The sequence below is a fragment of the Petaurus breviceps genome, unplaced genomic scaffold (genome assembly GCF_028583685.1).
Source record: "Petaurus breviceps papuanus isolate PSGF00001 unplaced genomic scaffold, PetGlider_PUasm1.0 37, whole genome shotgun sequence".
NCBI classification, from domain to species: Eukaryota; Metazoa; Chordata; class Mammalia; order Diprotodontia; family Petauridae; genus Petaurus; species Petaurus breviceps.
In genome coordinates, this window is record NW_027186296.1 from 57750725 (window position 1) to 57774794 (window position 24070).

Genomic DNA, 24070 nt, shown 5'->3' on the forward strand with positions numbered 1-24070 from the left:
CTCCTACTCGCTGTACTACCTGGCCTCCCCATGAGAAATCAGGTTCTTTGACTACTGGTCTGGCTGTATTTCTACTATGTAATGTAATATATATATATATAATTTACATATTATATAATATATTATATATATATTTTAAGATATACTAAGTTAAATATTATCAACCATTCCTGAGTTAGAAAAGAAACTTAGTATAGTATGAAAAAAATGCTAAGCTTGGGTCTGGAAGTTCTAAATCCCTGGGATTTAATAAGCAATTCACTCTGCTGACAAATTCTGCATTCATGTATATATGGGAGCCTTATGAAGATAAACCTATAAACCAAGAGTTAGGAATAACTTTTATGAATTCATATATGCATATTCATAATTATATACTCAAAGTCTTCCTTATCATCTGAAAATTAGATACAGCTATGCTTGAAAAACGGACACTTTCTAAACATTTCTAAACATGGTGGCCAGTTCCTACTATTACCTTCACAGATAGTTCATAAGTTTGCGCAAGAACACTTTACAAGGTTCACACTAAATAAAATTACATTACTCTGTTAATTTCTGGGTCTAACACTGGAGGGGAATTTAGTAAAGTGTTTTATTATTTTGGGAGTTGTTCACATTTCCCTATTGCAGCACTTTGAAATGGCCACAAGAGGGCAACAACATACTGTACTTTCCTATCTGCAAGTGGCAACCTGTTATAATCAGCTCCCAAACCACAAGGTTAAAATGGTATTTGAATGAAGGAATTAATGTTTTTCAAAGGAGTCATACAGAATCTTCAGGAACACACAAATATAGATTGAAAATTTAATGGCTAGCACAAGTTGTAATCTGAGAGGACAGACTTAAAGACTGGAATGCAGTGATACGTTAAATAAAAAGTTTTACATATGCCTTCTGCCGATGCCTTGTCCAGCCCTCTCATTGTAGAGATGAAAAAATTGAGGTCCACAGAGATTGTATTCCAAGGAGTCATCAATACTTTTAACATTCACCTTTGGAAAGTTTTCAGATCAATGAATAATACCATGCTTTTGGTTCTGAAAGCCAGAAGTTCTGAACTAAATTGTATAGTGATATGGCTCTCCCCATCTAAAAATATCCAAATCAAGAAATATTGAAAGATGCTTACCTGAACTAATAATATCACATCTATTCTGCTCAAGGGTACTATTCAAGAATAACTGGAGCATGGCTCAGTCTCAGGTCTTTGATGATCAAATGCTTTAAGAGAATAAAAATATTTTAGGGAATTGTTCTTCCCCATGATTTTCTAAGTTGGAGGAAAGGAGGGATATGAGGAAAGGGGAGGGATTTAAGATATAACAAAAAGATAAAGTGTTTTTGGAAACAGTCGAGTATTTAATTTTTACTGCTATCTAATTATGACCTCTGTGGCTTTCTCCAGAAGATTACTTTGTGGTTTTATAAATTTGTATTATGAACACACACAGAGAGAATATAATGTGATGTGGCCGCATTTTACACTGCTTGTCCCATTGCCTTCTTACTATAATCCTCCCTTTTGATATCTGTGGCCCTGCTATCTCTAACTCACCTATTACCACTCTTCCAATCGCTTTCATTAATTCATCCTCTTCTTACTGTCTAGGTGGAGACAGCACCTGAGTCTCTGTTGTCCTTCCTCCTTGACTTCCTTCTACTTATATTTCCCCAGTAATATCCTGGCTTCAGTTTTTAACACCTGCAGATTACTCCAAATCTAAGACTCCATAATTCTACCCTGCATCCCTCCTCTCAAATCCCCTGAATGAATTCAGCAAGCATTTATCAGGCAACATATGCCAAATGATAGATAGACCAGGGAAGATACAGAATTTAAATAAGATACATTCCTTGACCTCATGTAGCTTATAGGCTCTGAAGGAGGTTTTATTTTGGGGGTGAGACAGGCTGTTGAAAGGCAGACCTATGGTTTCATTCTTACAGGAAGCTTTCATTTAGGAAAACCTCTCTGCCAAAGCAAATCTAGGATCACCCTGCAATTTATAATCTTTCAGAATTTTCTTAGGGCACTGAGAGGTTAAGGGATTTGCCCAGCTTCACACAGCAAGTACGGATTAGAGACAGAACTTGAACCCATGCCTTTTTGACTCCAAGACTGCTTCTCTATCCACTATTCCATACTGCCTCTCTATAATATATAATATACATATGCACACATACATATATAGAAAATGGAATATATAAACATATATATGGGTCTACCTATGTGCATACATGGATTTTATTTATACATACATTACGTATAGACAATGTAGTGCAGTGAAGAGTATGTGTATACAGGCATGTATGTTAATATATGTATATATATGTAAACATACAGAAGCATCCATATAAAGCTTAGGTATGATTTATGTTTTGGTTTCCTCAGGAATATACAACAGGTTTCCAAACTCCTGACCAGGTCTACAATGTACAATATGAGAAGAAGCTATAGTATCACAAAATATCCTTTATTTCCCCTGCCACACAATATACATATAAACATATATGCACATTCATGAACATGTGTACACACCTGTATATGTGTATACATGCATATGCATGTGATTTTTTACCAGAAGTTTTAGATGTTCTGGGCAATTTTTATATGTGTAACTGCAGAATAAATAGTCACTAACACAGACATTGGTCACTGTTTCTGTACCTTTAAGAAAGAGAGTAAAAATCTTAGTTAACTGTAATCTTTAGTACATTAACTGTCATGACTTAGAGAAACTTTCTGTAAAAGGTTCTGAGAGAGGAATGAGACAACTTATTTCATGAGAAAACTTGGAAAGTTAACTGTCATCTATGAAGACAGTCTATAAGGGACCTGGAGAGTTGTCATCTTTGAGAAAGCCTAAGGAGACATTTTGACTGATGTGACACTCACTTTCCTTTTGTGGAGTAGCTATGCTGTGGAGAAGATGCTTTGAAAATAGATCTTAACTGCTATCTTGACAGAACAGTATTACTTTGAGATTGTGTTTCCGATGTATATGGAAGTTTTAAATATAATACCTGAGGTGTATCTGATTGTGACCCTTCTCACAGCAAAAACATTATTGAAATATTAATTTATGTCCTTGCATTATTGGTTACTATTAAAAAATAGATAGCTAGTAATATTGATGTTTTTTTGTAGTTCTATGAAAGTGGAGTTTGAGAAATAGGTGAGAAACTTATGGGAAAAGAGGGTTTTTTGTTTCTTTTTTTTTTCAATAAACCAGGGAGGAGCTAAGAAGTAATTGAGATCATTTTGTTATTTGTGGTAAGTTATTAGATAATATCAGAACATGACCTTTGAACCCAACGGAGAAGATTAAGAAAGTAATGTAGAACATAGTAGGCTAAATGGTCAAGGTTTGGTACATTTTTTAGAATACATTAGAGGTGTTGCTTTCTACTTGTAATACATACTGATGCCTTTTTCCACAGGATTGAAATATATGAAGATTAATTTTTAAAAAAAACTTGCTATATGGGGGATCCTTATCCCTATTAATTGTGGAGTGGAAGAAGCCTGACTTAATGCATATGTATACACATGTCAGAGAAACAGAGAGAGTGTGTATGTGTTCTTTTAATAGGGTTATTCAATTTCTGTGTTGCAATTGAGGGAAAATTAAGGTAGAAGATAAAGAGGCACCTTTTGGTTGAAAGTAAATATCTTATTAAAAAATAGAGGCATCCAAGAGTTGAATGGGCTTGCCCTCATAAACACTGAGCACCCCATTACTAAAACTATGGGATGAGAAAGTAGAGAGTCCTTCATTGGGCTCAGTCTATACTTACCCACCTCAGACTCCTCTTTGTCTCTTAGTCATCTTTATATGTATAAATACTCATATATTTTGTATGGGAACACATCATAGATTGTTATTTATCATAATTGATCTAGAAGCCATGCTATCAGCTATGTAAATCAGTGGATAAAATATTTATTACATGCTTAGTATAAGGCAGGTTCTATATGAAGGCCTGGTAATACAACTAAAAGCAAGAAAGACAGTATCTGTCTTTCAAGAGTATACAGTCTAAAGGAGAAGACAACAAGGGAAGAGGTGGCCAGGGAGGATTGTTTTGGATAGGGAAATTATAGGAATGAAGATTGGAGTTATGGTCATTGATTGAGAAGTCCTTTCTAGGGAGGTCAGTGCTAATTTAATTACTATTCTCAGAACTTGAGTTGCAAAGTATATGTGACAGAAAGGGTATGGTCATCAATATGTCATCAATGGTGGTACTGTTTTATGATCCACTAATAATCAGTGCTTTCTAAGTACATGCATTCAGACTAAGGTGACACAAATCTTTATAGAGGGAATATATTTATAGAGATAAGCCAGACACTAAGTCCCTGTTCTTCTTCAAAGGAGTTAGACACAAATTTTGTTTTTATTTTTTTCCAGGAAATATTGTCAGGTATTTCACCCAAGATATCTGTAATAGTAATGGTCATTTGAAGATCTTCCCTGTCCCCTAAAAGCCCAAATGTAATCACATAGAGTCTGTGGTGGGAAGAGTTTGCTGAAGGATAGAACAGAGCCCACAAGAAGCTGGGAGTCATAGCAGTTAGAGCTGAAGGAAAGAGAGGATGCACCTGAGGAGACAGCTAGGCTTGTGTTTGTTTTGCCCCTGCTGTGACAGTTAGGCTTGTGAGTGTTTGTTTGTGGGAAGGCTAAAGGATGATATGACTCCCTGCTGTGCTATGGTATATTAACTTCTTTGTTGATATGATGGATTCAGCTTTCTGGTTTTGGGATTCATTTTTCTGGTGTCTGAATAAATATTTTGCTTCTGTCTTATATATGGAAAGTCTTATATTTTCCAATTGAGACCTATGCTGGCCTATTCATAGTCACCATCAGTGCTATGAATATTGAGTTGGTGCTACAATATCTCAAAAAAAAAAACCCACTGGGTTTCAAAAGAAATCAACATACAACATCAAAACAAGCAAAGAACCTCCTTGTCTAAGTACAAACACTTTGGCTAAAGACTTCACCTATTATATATCAGTTCTATGGTACCTTGCTGAGTTCCTTTCTGTACCATAAAACAGATGATGGAAGCAATACCTTCCTGTCAGTCCCACTATTTTTTGGATGGGTTCACTGACATCAGGTTTCCTATACTAACATACCTTATTTTAAGCTGCTCATGTGAGGCATTCAAAATTGTTCATGCCTGACGGTGAATATCTTGATTCTTCATTGCCATCCAGTGCAAATACAGTAGATTAAAATCAAACAACTTCAAACATCCCCATTTTCACCTACAATCGCATAGTAAGATATTCTGTAGAAGCAATCATCTACTTCTTAAACTTTAAGTGTACAATCCTTAAGGTTCCTTCTAATTATAAGTCTTCTTGTTTACCTAAGTTATTTCTACCTGACAGCCATGAAAAAAAGCAATTTTCATAGCAAAAGGTCTAATTTAAGAACACTGTAATCTTCAGAGAAAAGGTATAGAGGAGGTATTAATTATATAGTACTCCAAGCAATATTGGGCTGCTTCCAAAGAATGGAGAAGTTGGCCACAAAGAGTTTTTCTTCTAGGTTGAGAAATGGAGACTGTACTTTCATGGTCGAAGTATAAAAATAGTGAGTACTTTGTAATTAGGTCCACGACAAATTTGAAACCTTCTTTCAACCTGTCTCTCATTTTGAGTCACCAATCAATATCTATACCTTCCATACTTTCAATCTATACCTTGGACTTTGTGGCCCAAAATAAAATAGAGAGTATTATACTTTAATGCTGACTTTCATCTCAGTATCACAAAGCAATCTATAGACATAATTAACTGTCTAAGAATGTCTCTAGGGCGAAGGTGCTAAATATTGCTGTGGTTTGTAGGTGTTGCACAGAGGGAAAATAACAAAATTTGCAAATATTGTTGGTAGAGCAAGATGAACATCACATGGTTATACATGGCAGAAAAATTGTCTTAGAAATCCAGGGACCTGAATCCTAATCCTAATTTCCCACTGTCTGTGTGATCATAAGTATGTCACTTGATCTCTCTGTGCCACAATTTTTCATTTGTAAAAAGAGGATAATATGTTTCTCTCCACTATTCCCTCTAGCTCTCATATTCTATGATTTCTCCTGCCTCATTATTCTTTCCTAATATGCTCTTTATATTTGTCATGTTAAAAATGCTTACATATCCAAAAGTGTCTGTGATCTCATCAGTGAGGATGTTCACTCCATGATGCAGAATTAAAACCTATTCATTCCTGCTCACCCCTTGTGACTCTGGTATTTGTTTTTGTATAAGGTCACCACAGGGGATCTACCTACAATGAAAGTTTCTACTCACCTGCTACTGGTAAAGCACTTGTACTGTTTACCATGTTTCCCCGATAATAAGACCTATCCCGAAAATAAGCCCTCCCCTTACTGTGTAAGATTCCTCTAAAATAAGCCCTCCCCCCAAAATAAGCCCTATTGAGATTGCTACTGTAGTGAAGGTGATCCCCTGCGCTACACGCTACATTACGGTACCCTCTGTATGCACCCCCCCCCCTGTGAAACGCACGCCGTGCTCCGAGCTGCATCCAATCAGAGCTGCAGCAGTGAGTGCGTCATCCTGTTCTTCCCCAGTGATTTGCTTGCTGGCGCCATTGAGAGCAGTGCCGCGGAGGAGAGCTGAGGCAGGACAACATAAAAACCCAGTATGTAAGCGGGAGTGAGGGGGCATGATGGAGGATAAAAAGGGCATGATGGAGGAAAAAAGAAGAACTCAGGGGGCATGATGGAGTGAAAAGAAAGACTGATGGTCATAATTTTATTATTCTGTCTGTTTTGACCCCCAGACATGAGTACAAAAAGGAAGAGCTATACTGTTGAGTATAAGAAAGCAATTGTAGAGGAGTCACATGGCAAGAATCTTGCAATTTTCTGTAAAGAAAAACTTTTGGATCTTCGAATGGTCAGAAAATGGAGAGCAGATTATAATAACCTCAATCAACAGGTGGATGAGGGAAAAGGGAAAAAGCGCAGGTCTGGATCAGGTCAGCAGCCCTTATATCCTGACTTGGAGATCCTCATTGGTGAATGGATTGCTGACAGGAGAGCAAAGGCCTTGGTTGTGCACAGGGCTGATATTCAAGCATTTGCCCTTTCAATGGCACCAGAGTTTGAAATGGTCTCAGAAGGATTCAAAGCATCACAACACTGGTTGGACGGTTTCCTTCAATGGTATGAACTGTCCCTAAGAAGATCAACAACACTGTTTAAGCTGGAAAATGCTGAAGTTATTAAATGTGCACTTGCATTCAAGTCCTTTATTGATAGGATCGACATTTCCAAGTACCAAACCTACAATATGATTGCTATGGATGAAACTGCAGTGTTTATGGGACAAGGATCTCAAACAACAATTCATCACAGGGGTGCAACGTCAATCTACATTCCCACCACTGGCTATGAAAGTGCATGGGTCACCTGTGTTTTGGCAATTCGTTTGGATGGAAAGAAAGCCATACCTCTAATCATCAGTAAGGGCAAGAAAGATAAGATTGAACGTGTATCTGGCATTTACGTTCTTGAAACCGAAAAAGCCAGGTGTACACAAGCCGTTATAAGAAAGTGGGTTGATTTAATGCTGCCACTTGTTATGCGAGGTAACCAAAGAGGTCTGATACTCTGGGATTCAGCCAGCACTCACCGCGCTAAAGAAATGAAGAACTTCCTTGCAGAGAGAAGAATAGATCAAGTAATGATTCCTGCAGGAATGACTGCCTATCTCCAGACCCTTGATATTGCAATAAAGAAGCCATTCAAGGACCATTTGCACTTGGAAGTCAATGACTACATTGAAAATAGAATGGAAAGAAATCAGTGTGGAAACTTTGTGAAGCCCTGTCTGCAAGAAGTCATGACTTGGGTGAAGAAGTCATGGGATAAAATTACTGACAGCTGTGTCACCAAGGCACTACGAGCAGGTTACCTGGACAAGACATATTCATTTAAAGAGACCTATATTGCTGGACATGACAGATTGGGTCCACTTCTTCTGAAGGAAATGGAGGCGTAAGACATCCAGGACAGAATTCAGGGTATGGACACTTATGACGATGTTGTTGAAGAATATGACATGATCATTATTGAATAAAGGTACATTTTTTGTTCACATTTACCTGTTTATTAAAATTGCTGTCAATGTTCATTAAAATAAGCCCTCCCCTGAAAATAAGCCCTCCGGTGTTTTTCTGTCCAAAAAAATTTATAAGACAGTGTCTTATTATCGGGGAAACACGGTACCTATTACCCCTTACCTTAATCTCATGACCAGCCCAACTTTTCTTGCTGTCACACATTTTCCTGATGACATTTTTTACTCTTATTCTTCTTCTAAGTTTCTCAATGATTATATTTTGCAGCATACCCACCACAAACCTCTCCATTACCTTCTGTGGAATGTTCCTTTTTAACAATATAGAGACAGTGTTTCATGTCTTAGAATCGCAGAACACTGGTATAGTTAGTATTAAAAAATTGGTCTTTTATTTCTGTGAGAAGCTTAATATTATTAAAGTATATTCACAGTTCCCTGAATGAAATCCAGCTCATATTCCTCCTAATTTTTAAGTATGACCACAATTCATTGTTCATTTGTACTGCCTGTTCTATATAGACATATTGGTCAATAACTGCTACAGATTTTCCATCCAAATATATGTTGTAAAAGCAAAGGAGAATCCATTCCTCATTCACTTAGCCTTTATGATTTAATGGTCAGGCCAAACTCTACAGTGGTTATGGATCTCTTCAAACAAACTCTGTGTTGTTCTGGAATTTGATGTAGCCAGACCAATGTAATCCACCAACAAAATAATCTGAAGCAGGCATCAAACTCAAATAGAAATGAAGGCACTAAGCTGTACATAAGGATCCTTGCACATTACATATTGACTTTAAAAAACTACAGTCACATCTATGTTCTACTGTATGTTCCCAAATTACATTTTATTTTGGTTTGGATTGAACTTGGAAGGATTTCACTGGTGGCATATGAATTTGGCATCTCTATGTAGAGGACCTCACCCTTCAAAGGGAGTTTCTCTTCAACTGAAAGACTGTGATAGACTTCCTTCATCATAGTGATTTTACAGCTGTAATAACTTCTGATGATCAAACATCTCCCTATTTTATGCCTTGTCTGATTTTTATGCTCAGATGATCACTGAACAAGGATATTTCTGTTGAATTTTCAAGGAATCTTGAATAATGTTGATGCATAGAGGGAAAACACTTTATTGTAATACTATATTTTGTAACTGTATAGTATTATTGTCTTTGAGACAATCTTTTAATCTACTGTGGCAAATACTATTTCATGATCTAATAATAATAATGATAAGATAGGTATCTACTATTATTATCTAGGTATTTCAACCACTTCAAAAATATGGTCCATAAGTTAGGTCTCAAATAAAACAGGTAAAATTAAGCCATGTTAGTGTAAATCTGAGAAGAAATAAAAAATAAAAATATTTACACATGCTGACAATGAAAAATAGAACAGAGATACAGGCATCTCTCTTATACAATGGAGATGAACAATGGTATAAATGTTACAGAATAAGGTAAAATTCAAACTTTTCTGCCTTAGATTGCAGACACTCTTCTGCTATTCTCCAAATAACTTCTGACCAGTCTAATCTCCCACAACAAATATACCACATTCTAGAGTTCACCTGAACTATTGGCTGAACCGAACATTGCCTATGTCCTAATTAGAGTACCCACAAATCTTACATTAAAGCTATTTTAATGAGGTACAAATCTAACTACTAAATGGGTCCCAACTGGATATTTAGAGGTGGTGGGAAAGAACTGGAGAAGCAACCTCATAATGGGGAAATTAGGAATCCATTATTTTCCTGCATTGAGAAATTAACCCACCTGGTTAACAAGAAGTATGACTGTAAAACACAGAAATATTTGTTAATTTCCTTAGCAATAGTAAACATTTTTGTGTGTTGTCTTTGTATTCCCTTCACCTTTCACATGCCTTTCACATATCTGGCACTTAGTTAATGCTTTTAGAAGACAATGACCAACTCATGAAGCCAAATTCTATTTAGGAACAAAATGCAAATATAAGAAAACAACCTCATCAAAAACTATGAAGGATCCCTCTTCCTTTGTTTATAATTATAACAGGCAATATATGTAAGATATTGCATAGCCTGTCAGACTCCATTGGTGGTTGCTCACTTTTGCTGAAATGCTTCTCTCTCTTCTTTTTACATCCTTCATTTGAAGTAAGATATATTCAGAGATAATGGTAAAGTGAAAACAAAATAAATTAATTTTGACAAACCTATGCAAAGTCAGTCTTTATAGGTAAGGATCTGAGAGAGGTAATTAGTCTGTCTAAGATTAAAGCTTAGTCCTTGATGAGCTGATCAGTTGTTGTTGTTTTTATAGACACACACGCACACACACACACACACACCAGGTTGAAATTTTTCAGAATGCAAACTGCAAAAGACTTACAAACAGCATTATAATTCACAAAGAAGCAGGGATGTTTGCAAAATTGAATTATTAGATAAGAGAATAAATGATAACCAAGAATTAAGCAGCAATGTCAATAAAATGTATGCATATTACAGTTTATGAACTTTAAAATGAAGGAGAAGGTGTCAACCTGGAGAAAAAGCCAGGGGGCATTTGCTTATTTTTTCTTTCCCTGGAGGTTGGCTTGAGTAGGCTCACTGACTGAGTACTGGACTCAGTCTCTCAATATGGCCTAAGTTTTCAACACATTCTACACCTGGAGCCCAGGAAAGATATTTTTTGCTTTTCTGGATTCTTTGTGAAGGTATTTAACCTTTAAGTTTTAGTTTCAACTTCTGTCCCTCATATTATATATCAATAACATATAGATTTCTGTCTCTCACCTCCTTCTCATTAACATTTGCTCTATCATTACCTTTTAACTGATTAAGTAGTTTATGGATTGTTTTTAGAAATACTTAATGCAGTTCCTCTACAAAATAGTAATTTGATTTATGTAATTTACCATTAACAATGATTTTCATATTTATCTTTAAATTAAAATGTACTCCAAGTAGTTGATGTTAAATTCTATAAATTTAGAACATTTGAAAGCAATAGTAAAGGGGCGGCCAGGTAGCACAGCAAGTAAGAGCACCGGCTCCAGTGTCAGGATTGACCTGGAGATCGAATCCCGGGCTCAGACACTTAGCACCCACCCAGAAACACCTGGCCGTGTAACCTTGAGCAAGTTACTTAACCCCGATTGCTTAGGGGCGGCCAGGTGGGTCAGCGAGTAAGAGCACCCGCTCCAGTGTTGGGACGACCTGGAGATCGAATCGCAGGCTCAGACACTCAGCACCACACCCAGAAATAACTGGCCGTGTAACCTTGAGCAAGAAAGCAATAGTAAAAATATATTTGGCATATAGAATTTAACTTTACACTGATAATTTTGAATAAATTTTAGTTCAAAGATAAAAATTCAAAATTACTTTTCATCAAAATTGTTTTTAAAAAAACCCAAACTTTAAAAATTAGCTAATAGGTCACATAAAGGCAATTATATAAACTGTTGAGTATAATCTTCCCTGAGGTACTATGGCCAATATTTTGTAAATCTCACATTCAAAAGACTCCTAAAAATTTTTTTAAATAAGGAGTTCATATGCATGGAAGAAGACTTTTTTTTTTTAAAGGAATTGGGATTAAGTAACTTGCTCAAGGTTACACGGCCAGTTATTTCTGGGTGTGGTGCTAAAGTATCTGATCCCGGATTCGATCCCCAGGTCATCCCAACACTGGAGCCAGTGCTCTTACTCACTGGGCCACCTGGCCGCCCCAGAATAAGACTTTTAAAGAGCTCATACTACTTGTTTTTCTATCTTTGTGCCTTTGGTTCACATTGTCTGTTCTTCCTAGAATGTCTTTCATTCCTCAGCTCTCCCTTTTCCATTCCTAACCCTTCTTTAATTTGATAAACACATAAAATGATACTTCTCAAATCCCCTCAGTCAGCATGTGTTCCCTGTCCTCCTCTGAACTCCCAAAACACTTTGTGTATATAGCTTTTATTGGAAGAATTCAAGAAGTCTTTAAAATGATTGCTGACAATGAGAATGTAAAAGTTTATAAAAGATACTGAACAAAATGGGGAATCAAGACTTGACTATAGTTCACCACAGGCATTGGTCATAAGGTTTATTTTGCTCTTCACAGGCTCTTGAACTAAGTGAATATTTCTGAAATGAGTCAAACCTATTTCCGCCAAATAGAAATGTATACTAGTGTCCAGAGTTCTAAATAACCAGTTTCTCAGTGTTGATTTGTCTTTTTAATCCTATTCAGTTAATTGTTAACATTCTCAATTTAGAAAAATAGAAATGATAATAAAAGAATCATGGATGGGCCTAGAAGGCAAAATAAAGCTTGTCTTACAACTCAGATCCTTTATTCATTTCATAAACCTAGACTACTTTGATTATAATAAAGCTTAACAAGAAAAAATATAATAATAAATAAAGGTTTTTTGCCCTTTGCACAGCAACTATCCCTTCATAAAACCATTAGACCTTCAATTTGGAGATGAGAATTTATAAGACTAAAGAGTATAACATTTTCTTGACATTCAAGGACAATGAGCAATTAACTTGGCAGAAGCAAACTCAAATTTTAAAAATTACTTCATTTCAATGTCTTATGATTTCAATCACTTCCTCACTGCATAACAAACTTGGTTGTTAATTCTACCTGTCTATTCCTACTGTAACAAATTCAGATATCAATATGGAAGATGGCCAGGACAAAACTTCAATAGAGAGGCAGGAAAAAAAAAACAGGTTTGCATTATTGGTCAAAGATATTTTCTTTACAGATAAGTTACTCTTTATCAGAAAAGTCCTAATAACTTTTAAGATTCTTTATTATCCATTTTTCTTCTGTTAATCATAGCTTGCTTCCTAATATGACTGACAAAGCATCTCTGGAATCCTCCAGAAAATACCAAATTACCAAATAAAATGTAGCTGCAAAAAAGTAATCATCCAACAAAATACCATTCATGAAAATTTAAGGTAAAGGCAGTTAGAGTAACTACAGAAGTGCATCCACACAGTCACTTATTAATATTTTCCAAAAACTAATGCCATTAGAAACTTAATGAACAAGTTTATCCTCCTTTCCTACTTGAAAATATTTGGATATACCCATGCCTTAAGACATATGGAAGAAATTAGAGGCAGAATTTGATAAGAAATGCAGATTAACAGTTCAGTACCAGAGTTGAAAGGAAAACATGGAGAAAACTTACAAATAATTAATCAAATAAAACTGAATCCTTACCACAGCGATCTCTAATGACAAGGTTCCTGCCTTCTTTCAGGTGTATGGTGAGGAGGTAAGCAAAAGGGCTGGGGAGGTTACTTAAGCAATCTCCTGCTTCTTCGAGAGTCTATAGGAGATAGAGAAACGATTTACTTTTTTTCTTAATTTATAAGCAAAAGAACACACACATGCATGCATGTGCATGCATACACATACTGCAAAAATCAAAAGCAGACAAAACTACATTTTCTTCATAAACGGAGGAAAAATTGCTAAAGATAGTGACCCTTTTTAAGGGTGAAGTATTGATAGGTATGTTATGAGTTCTATATGCACATATCCAGTCACACACACACACACACACACACACACACACACTTTATTCCTCAGACTGTGTAATCCTAATCCTCCTATGTCACTTACTAGGTGAAACTTTCTTTGATCTCAATTAGTAATGAATACTACTTTTAAACCTCTGGCCATCTTTTGTTTTGCTTTTAGTCCTACTAGAGAGTATGCATCTACTATTTATCATCCTTTGTGTGACTGCTATAGCCTTATTAGATGGTGAGATCCCACAAAGCAGTGCCTTTCTGGTCTATCTGTACAAGAGTCCAAGCACAGGACTCTTCCCATGGTCAGCACTTAAACTATTTTCTTATATCCAATACCACGCATTAACTCAGTCATGAGATTGCCATGGAAAATTAACATCCTGAGAAATACAGAAAATGTTGATATCAAGTCAGTCCATGTTTATTACTAAATGATTTACAAACTCAATAAATGAGGTTGGTTAGTATTCAATATTCTATATAGAGTCAAAACCAAATTGAATCCTAACTTTACTTTCCAGTAAATATTTCCTTAGCATTATTTACTTGAGTGCTAGAGAATTTAAAAATAAAACAACCACAAACTCACAGATTGCTCTTCAAAAAGCTGGGAGGTCATTGAAGTATCCAAATCACTAGATCCACCTGGATTCTGTTGTTAAAAAAAAGATTTTTTTAAAAGCCTGATAATAAATCAATTGAAAGAACTAAGCAGAAAGACATCTGTCTCTTCACCTGCTGAAAGTACTTCATCACCTTTGAACATTTGACAGACTAAAAGCTTATGCCTAGATCAGAAGATTCTGAAGACAGCTCTTCACTAGGACTCTCACTTTGCAAATGTTTGACTTACATATTTTAGTTCAGCTAAATCTAGAAAGTACTTAGCATTTGAATACTTGTGTGGTAAAACTATGGTATGATGTGGTTGACTAGTTCACAGAACGCTTTGGGCAGAACATTGTACTCAGCAACTGAAGTATAAATAAGGAAAATAAAATGGGAAGCTTTCCAAAATGAGGCCTGATGGTACTACTTTAAACTATACCTTTGTGGAATTTGTAATCTTGTCTCAAGCTGTTAGATTGCACATTTACTAAACCAGAGAGTGAATTTTCATTAGCTCTGAGTTAAAGACATATTCTAAACAAGTTAATCATTGCATAACATAGAACTGAAGAAAGACATTTGGAAGGACCTCAGGTCATCTAGTCTAATCCCAACCAAAATAATAAATCTCATCTACAACATTCTTAATCTATAGTATTCAGCCTCTACTGAAAGGGATTCAGAGACCAATGATTCATCATTCCTCAAGTAGTCCACTCTAGTTTGGGACAGCAATAATTACCAAGGATACTGACACACAGAGACACAGACACAGACAGACACCCATGCACACACACAAATATTTTCTATTTTTTTTCTATTTGTTAACTCAAAATCTGACTTCCTCTAACTTCCACTGAATGCTCCAGGGTCAGGTGCCATAAGTTTAACCTCCTTTCACATAAACAACCTTTGGATATTTCAAGCTAAATATCATGTGTCCTCTTCCCAAATTTAAGAAGAAATGAACTTTCCTGAGATCATTGAAGTGATCCTTCTGTTGCACAATATTATGGTTCTTCAATATCCTGGTTTTCTTCCTCTGGATATACGAAGTTTATAAATATGTCAGTTCATTTCCTGATTTGAATATGTCAAGAAAATTATGCCACAGACTAATGAAACATGTGGCTAACAATACTTCCTTAAATTTGCATAAAACTTTATAGTTAAAGTGCCCTTGCATCTACTGTTTAATTTAATTTAATTTCAGTTGTAAGGGAGTTCAAAGGTTATCTAATTCAAACTTCTGTCTGATACATGAATCTAAGATAAATGACCAACTCATCAACCCCCAACTGAAAAGTTCTAATTACTTCCTGTATTACTGGTCTAACTCATAACTTTTGACATCTGTTAGTGTGTTCTAAAGCTAAGCCAAAACAGACCTCCCTGCAGTTTTTATCCATTCAGCCTACTTATGCTTTCTATAACCACATAGAATAGATCTAACACATTACAATCCTCCAAATACTTGAAGTCAGCTATGCTGGAGAAATGGGGTAGTTATTATTATTTCCAGTTAATAGTTAAGGTAGCAGGGGCAGCCAGGTAGCACAACAAGTATGAGCACCAGCTCCAGTGTTGGAATGACCTGGAGATCGAATCCCAGGCTCAGATACTCAGCACCACACCCAGAAATAACTGGCCGTGTAACCTTGAGCAAGTTACTTAACCCCAATTGCTTAAAAAAAAAAAATAGTTAAGGTAGCAGAAGCAAAAAGATTGAGTTCCTTGTCCATGGTTACAAAGGTAGTCAGGGTTAGAACTAGGATTCCAACCTAGGTCTATTGATTCCAAGTTCAATACTTCTTTCCTTTATACCATCAATCAGAAGGTAAGTTCACTGTGAATAAAGATCATTCTTTGTGTGTATGTTCCCAGTCCAGAACACAATGCTTGGCACGTAGCCGGGATTTAATTGATTGATCTTACCGGTATTAGAAGGGCTCTTAATTTTGTCAAGACTTTCTATCAAAGTAAACATTATGGAATTAGGAATTCTAGTTTAAGAGTATTCTCAAAACTTTGTTTTATTTTTCCAGTTGTAGGGTATCACTCACTAAGCCTGCCTTGAGGCCATCTAAATATAACATGACATCTCACAGGCCTCTAGGTACCCTAATTCCACATTATTTATTTATAAACCTACTAATGTTCTTCATTTTTTTCTTGATTGATAGATTTTTAATGTCCAATGAAGCTGGGTTTCAGTATGTTAACATTCCATTCATAAGTGCTGTAGTCATCACATTTCAAAGTAGTTTTGTAATTTTAATGATGAAAAAACTGAGACTATTTCCTACCTGGTATCAAACAGTTTGTCAGTGATGTAGATTATAACCAAAAAAATTCCTTGATTTTTTCAGGTTAAGTCTTTAAAGTGAATGTTTGCTTCATTTCATCAAATGTCTGAGTATAGAGAGGCATGAGGGTGCAATAGAAAGAACAATGAATATAAATATAAGATTTATTTGTTCTATCACTAGTTGTGTGACACTAGGCAAATCAATTAACAGCTGGGAGCTTCAACTATCTCTTCTATGAAATGGTGATAATAACGAACAGAGTTGTAATAAGTCAAATCAAATCAACAAGCATTTATTAAGCATTTACTTTTTACCATGGATTGTGCTAAATGCTGGAAATACAAAGAAAGGCAAAAGACTATCTTGCTTTCAAGGATCTTTTGTAAAGGAAATAGTTATTGTAAATTACAATATAAATGTAATTATAATGCAAATTACAAAGCAGACTGTAAGGGTAATGGAATTTAAAGATCCCCTTGTACTGGCTTCATTTTCAGGTTAAGTGTTAAAACCCAGAGTTGGTGAATCCCACTTGTGAGATGGACTTGTTGATGTGAAGAGAGGAGGCTGAACTGGGAGGAGCTGGTACCAAGGATGTAGAGAGAGGCCCAAGAAGAGAGAGGCCAGAAGAACTTCTGGAAGCTAGCAACTGGAGGTTGCTGCTACTGCTGGAGAGAGAGAAATGAGACCTGAGGACTGAACTGGGAAGAAGCATGACTGTGGTGCTGGTATTTGTTCTTTCCGTTTTGATATTACTTTGCCAGATTCATCTGCTGGTAAAGGTCAATGCTGTTGTTACAGACACCCTAGAACCTTGCGGTTGGTTCAGAAGCCCTGAAGGAGGATTTTTTTGTTGTATGTTTACAGAAATCCTGAAGGAGGGTCTTGCTAATGTTTTCAGGGATCCTGAGACTGTTCTGCAGGCAAAGAGTGAATTGATGGGGATACTGGAAATGTATATTGTGGCTTTCTTAAGCTTTGTCTTCCCAGGAACAGAGATGCTGAGAACTTGCCTTGGGTCAAGATGAAGAAATGACCTCTTCTTGAGCATTGAATGTTCTGCTATCTTAACCTTGTTGTGGCTTAGGGGTAGATAGACTTTGTGCTCTCCACTGCCCCTTTGAGAGGACTTAGTGTTGATGAATGGTATTGTAATTCAGAGTTCCACCCAGGGGTGGAAAACTTTTTACTTTTATACTTTGTGACTGACCAAATGAATGTACTCTGTTTATGATTGGAAACTAATCTTCAGTTGAATAGAAAGAAGACTTTGTGATTGACTAAATGAATGTACTTCCCAGGGGTGGAGTAATTGAGAGCTTACTAAATAACTGAGTTACCCTATATTTTTATCTTGATTTTCTGTGAAGGTTTTGCTTTAATCTGTCACTGAATAAATGGAGTTTGCTATGCTCATAATCCGAACCTGTAAATTGCTGGTGCTTGGCATTATACAAACTTGCTACAATTCATCCCTTTGGCTTCTAAGATGCTGGCCCCATCAGCACATTTGGAAACAAAATATGGAAAAATCAGAAAAAAATGCCTAGAAAACTATCTTCTTAGGTTGACTTCTGGGGATGTAGGATGGGAGGAGAACATGGAGAACTTCAGTCTGATGCCATAGCTCATGTCTACTTCTCATTACATTTTGGGGCCTGTCTGTTTTCATATTTGGAATATCACAAATATGAGGATATAGAACAAACATCAGTCCAACACCATGCTAAATATGATCCATGAACCAACAACCAGATACCATTCACTTCTTCAGAATGGAAGAGGGAAGCTTCACTAATAGTGGTTCTTGTATTTCCATTGGTAACTATATGCTTCTCTCAACATTAACCAGGATCTCCACTCTCAGTAAAACACCTCATCTTCCAAAAATATCTGCAGATATACTCTCATGAAACTGATAATCAAATTACTCTCTCTGACCCCCTGAAATCTATAAACCAGCCACCAACCAAGTGAGAAAGCCCCTCTGTAGGCTTTAGCAATAAAGCACCAACCTCATGACAGAGGCAACATGGATCTAATACTTGTCATTGGGAGAGGTTGTACAAGGAAACTTGTACTAAAACTAAATCAGGTCCACTCAGCATAGTTATTATGTCTTTGATGCCTCTACACTTGTAAGATGCAGTCTCCTTGTTTGCATTTTGAGAGTGAGTCTAATTCTACCTTAAATTAGCTTTGCTTTAGTTTGTAAAATTGTTGGTTGGTTTGACATTTTGTGGGTGGCCAGCTTATCATGATGTTCACCAGTGGTCACATTTATACAAAATCCCTCCATCTGGTATTCTGAGAGCTCCAGGATGAGTGGTGACTTTGCTTATTCTCTGGAACATTGTAAAAGCCCTTCTTCAGCAAAGGTGTCTTCCCATGTAAGTTGGTAGAGTCATTGGGATAGTCTCATCATTTTAAATCTCATTCTTTCATCTCTCTCTCTCTCTTTCCTCCCCCCCTCCTCTTCCTCCTCCTCCTTCTCTCCTCCCTCTCTCTATCTATATAAACTGGGACTTTAAGGAAGCTAGGAAAGTGAAGAGATGCAGATGAAGAGGGGAAGAATTCAAGGGATGAGAGACAATTCATGAAAATACAGTCAGGAGATAGAGTATCTTGTGTGAGGAATAGCAAGGAGGCCTGTGTCACTGGGTTGCAAAGTACATGGTGGGTAGCATGATGTAAGAAGACTGGAAAGGTAAGAGGCAGCAAAGATATAAAGGTATGAAGGGTTTTGAAAACTAAACAAAGGATTGGAATGAAAAAAAAATATTCAAAGCCCTTCTCAATCTGGCTCCAGTTTATCTTTACAGACTTATATTATCCCCAGTTCATACATATCCCAACCAAATTAGCCTATTGGTTGTTTGTTCCTCATACATAACATTCACTTTTCCTTCTCTTTGACTTTGCATTGGCTTTCTCCCAAACCCAAATGCAGTCTCTCTTCACTTCTACTTCTTAGAATTCCATGCCTCCTTCAATGCTCAATTCAAGCATAAAATACAGGAGGGGCTTTCCTGATCCTGACCCTCCCTAGCTGCTAATTTGCCTTTGTATGCCTTGTGTTCTTGCTATTTCCTTCAGTAGAATGGTAGTGATCACTTCATTTTTGTCTTTGTATCCCACAGTACCTACCACTGACCTTAGGTTATAGTGGTTTTGAGAAAAGAGTCCTAAGAACCTGTTTCTCATTACTCTTACATTTCTGCATTAATATCTCAAAATATCAATGATTCCATGGGTGTTGATAACTCCTCCTACTAACAGATTACAACCCTTACAAGTTTTAACAGATGTTCTTCCCAAGTGCCAATAACACGCAAGCCCCAATATCTGATAGCAAACTTTCTGGATATAACCTTTTGATGTTCTAAGATAAAAGTCAGAGAGTCTACTATTGTCAGGCACTTTGTCAAAGGCTTTACTGCTCAGTAAGCCCTGCCGAAGTTTAGACTAAGTTGACATAGGCTTCAAGAAGTTAGGGTCAGGGCGGCCAGGTGGCACAGCAACTAAGAGCACTGGCCACAGAGTCGGGATGACCTGGGATCAAATCCAGGCTCAGATACTTAGCACCACACCCAGAAATAACTGGCCGTGTAACTTTGAGCAAGTTACTTAACCCCCATTGCTTAAAAAAAAAGAAGTTAGGGTCACCCTAAACAAAATTAGGGTCTCAGAGTAGGACTTTGGTGGAGTGTACTAGTATTCTATTCCAGAAAAAAATAAGTTATGTTTCTAGATAGCTCCTTTCCCCTAACTCGTCCAAATTATGGCATCCCACTCTCTCTCCAAGTTTGCTTTACCCATTTCTGCCACAGGATGATTCTGTGCAAGTAAGTAAGTGATACCCTTAACCACTTTATTTTATTTACATACTTCTAAATGGACAGGTATAGTACATTTGTTTCAAAACAGTATAATAACTCTTCTCCTTATAACAACAAGGGCATTAAAGGCAATGAACTCCATTAACTCACCATTATGATGGAGGTTATACTTGCAGAGAAGTCACAGAATTTAGAGTTATGGTTCCCACAGCAACAGTAACTGTCACATACTATATATACATATAAAGGTAAGAAAATTATCACCTTATGTAGGAATAGAAAATACTCCATATGCACAAAAGGGCAGAATTACAGCCACTGAGGGAACAATAACTTTTAATATTCTGACATATACAAATGTAAAAGAGCCTAAAGTACAGTCTTTTGAGAGCTGGAGTTCTAACATTATTATCTCTTTAACCAACCTCCTCATCGTCCCTGAAATATTTACATATACAATGCAGATTACACACACATCCCATTTTTTGGTTATATGACATATAAAAATGTGTGTGTATACACATATAAAAGCATACTCTTTCCTTAATCACTAAAAATATACTGATTGTAATGTTTATGATTTTAATGGAAGTTAGAAATGAAAAGCAAAATTTAGGAGGGGGAAAAATGTGCCAGTGAAATGCTGTTCTCCTGACCAGGCATACCTGAATTATTATTCTGGCCAGAATCTACCTTCTACCATTTAATATGATTCCCCATAGTAGGTTCAATGAATGTTTGTTGGTTATAATGAAGAATATTACTTAAGGAAATCATTTTATCTCTACACATGTATTCTCAGTGACCGGCACTAGCAAGTGCTTAGTAAATATCTGTGGATTAATTCTACATAGATGCTTTAGGAATTTTGTTGGAGATACATAGCTACATTTTAGGAGGGAGTTTGGAGATACAGCTATAGATCTGGGAACCATATACATAGAGGTCATAGTTGAACTCATGAGAACTGATGAAATCACTGAGAGAGAGAAGAGGGTCTAGGACCAAGCCCTAAGATATAACCATAAAAAAACAATTAGGACAAGGATGATGATCCTGAAAAGAAGGCTAAAAATATACAATCAAAATGTGGAATACCTGAAGTACAAACTTTGAACTAAATACTGGTTAATTTAAAAAGCATTTACTAAATGCTTACTATATGTAGAACACCATCCTAAGCATGTGGTTGATGCAATTTATACAAGATATGTCCTTTGCCTTCAATGAAGCTGTAAGGGGAGAAAAAACAAACAACTATAAAATACAGTACTGTTAATTGTTTTGGATCTCTTTAATGTACCTAAGAGAAACTAGGTGATATAGTGAAAAACATTCCAGGCCTGGAGTCAGGAAGGCCTAAGTTCAAATCCGGCCTAGCTGTGTGACTCTGGGTAAGTCACTTAGCTCTATTTGCCCCAGTTTACTCATATGCAAAACAAAGCTGGCAAAGAAAATGACAAACCACTCCAGTATCTTTTTCAAGAAAACCCCACATGGGGTCATTGAAGAGTTGGACACAATTGAAACAACTGAACAACAGCTATAAAAGCACCTGTTTCATGTGAGGTCTATAGTAGAATGCCGATGATCAGAGAAGACATCATGGAGTAACTAACATTTGAGGGAGGCTGTGGGGGACAGCAGAAAGAACTCTGGGCTCAAATGCACTTGCATATGAATGCTGACTGAGTCTGACTTGGACTTTTTGTGGCTTTGGGCAAGTGACTCAGGCTATCCAGCCCACAGTTTTCTTATTTGCAAAATGAAGGCAGATGACCTCTGAGACTTCCAGAATTAGATCTTTAATCATATTTTATGCTAATATTATTTGGGCTTTACCCGAAGGACAGAAAAGAATTCAGCAATGTGGGGGAAGCAGGATATTACAGCATGATGGAAAAGACTGAGCAAAAAAAAAAAAATTCAAAACCATAGCGATGACATCTTTGGGAACAAAGAATTGTCTAGTTTGGCTACAAAGGAACAAAGAACATAGAAGGAACAAAGGGGATATTATGAGACAGACTATAAAGGTAGGGTGGTGTCTTCAAGGGAAGACTTGAAATCAGGGGAAGGAGTTTGAACCTTATTCATCAGGCAATACGAGGTAGTAAAGGGTTTTTTTTGTTTTTTTTTTTTTACCTATCTATGCATAAGGAAGTTTATTCTGCTAGCAGAATGAAATAGATTGTAGAGAGAGTAGAGGCAGGAAAACCTTCTGGCAAGAGTCCATGTGGCTGGCTACCACACCTGTAATATATACCATCACTATATCAGCTATATTAAAGTGTTCTTTCCCTTCAAAGTCCAGCTCAGTTGTTAGCTATTTCATGGAAATCTTCTACACACCTCCTTAACATCCCTCTCCTACACGCTTGAAAATGACCTCTCTCCCCAAGAGCTTTCTACCACACTTTATCTGAACCTTGACTTTGCTCCTATTAAATTCAACCTTGTGTTGTAATTATTTTATACATGTTTTATTCCTACTCTCTGCAATATGATTGGGCATGTCCTTCTTTATCTTTTTACATTCAAAGCAAACACAATGTCTTAGGCATAGTAAATATTTGTGCAACTTAATAAATTTTTATTAAACTGAATAATTTCCTCTACCTTTCTTCTCAGCTTTACAGCAAAAAAATAAACAAAACATACCCAAACCTCCAACTGCACAATTAGGGATCATTTCTGGTGATAGAACCTGAGTACTTCTCATGATTCAGTGACCAATACTATTGCCAGTAGTATCATTTTGTACAGTCTGTCACTCCCAAACAGAAAGAACCACTAAAGAGGGGAAGTATGGTTAAACAGAGCATTTACTTTCTCCACCTAGAGTTTAATTAATAGACATTCATATCTCCTTTTAACTTAGTAAATGGGCACTTGTATAATGGAAAGAGTATGGTTCCAACCCTAACTGTGGGAATATGGGGGATCCATTTCATCTCAGTAAGCCTGGTTTGGTTTTCCTTTGTAAAATAAGGATACTCATAATATTTTGAACAATCTCCCAGGGCCATTATATTTGACACACCATCAAACACTGTATAAATAATGTTATCCTTGGTACTGTTGGAGGTCAAGAGAGGCAAAAATATTCACTAGATAAGGAAAAACCAGAGATGTGAGTTTAGACTAATTTAAGATTTTTAAACCACAATTATATTTGAACTCATTGTCTTATATAACATCAATGTATTATTTTACAAATCAAGTGAAGATGTAGATTTTTTCTTTTAGAAAGTATATGCCATTATGAGTTATTTTAAATATTTTATTCAATTTTTTCTTGGAGCTAGATCAGAAAACTACTTAATGACTTGGCTATTTTATTTACCAAAGCTAATTTAAGTAGCTATTTAAAACTTTCAATTATCTTATTTAACTAAATCAATAGGAATTATTTTTTAAATATTTTTTTTCAGAATCCTTCTCTTCTTTGGAGGTCCAATTCAAGCATCATCTCCTCCATGAAAACTTGCTCTGCCTAACGCCCTAATTGTTAGTGCACTTTTTCTCCTGAATTTTCCATTCTGCATCCTTGTCTGTGTGTATGCTCTATGCGTTAGTGTAAGGGTTATGGGATTTAAAGATCTCCCATGCCCCATGGACGTGC

At 36.4% G+C, this 24070-nt stretch overlaps 1 protein-coding gene across 3 annotated transcripts in view; it reads right to left on the minus strand.

The window, feature by feature from the left end:
- The window catches only part of MCTP2 (multiple C2 and transmembrane domain containing 2), a 268641-nt gene that overhangs the window by 178028 nt on the left and 66543 nt on the right, over positions 1 to 24070 (minus strand). For all 3 annotated transcript variants that reach the window (XM_069098511.1, XM_069098512.1, XM_069098510.1), the window contains exons 3-4: positions 14278 to 14340; positions 13372 to 13480 (exon numbers count right to left, since the gene is read on the minus strand). In XM_069098511.1, coding sequence (XP_068954612.1) covers positions 13372 to 13480; positions 14278 to 14340 — 172 coding nt within the window. The remainder of the gene's footprint in view (positions 1 to 13371; positions 13481 to 14277; positions 14341 to 24070) is intronic.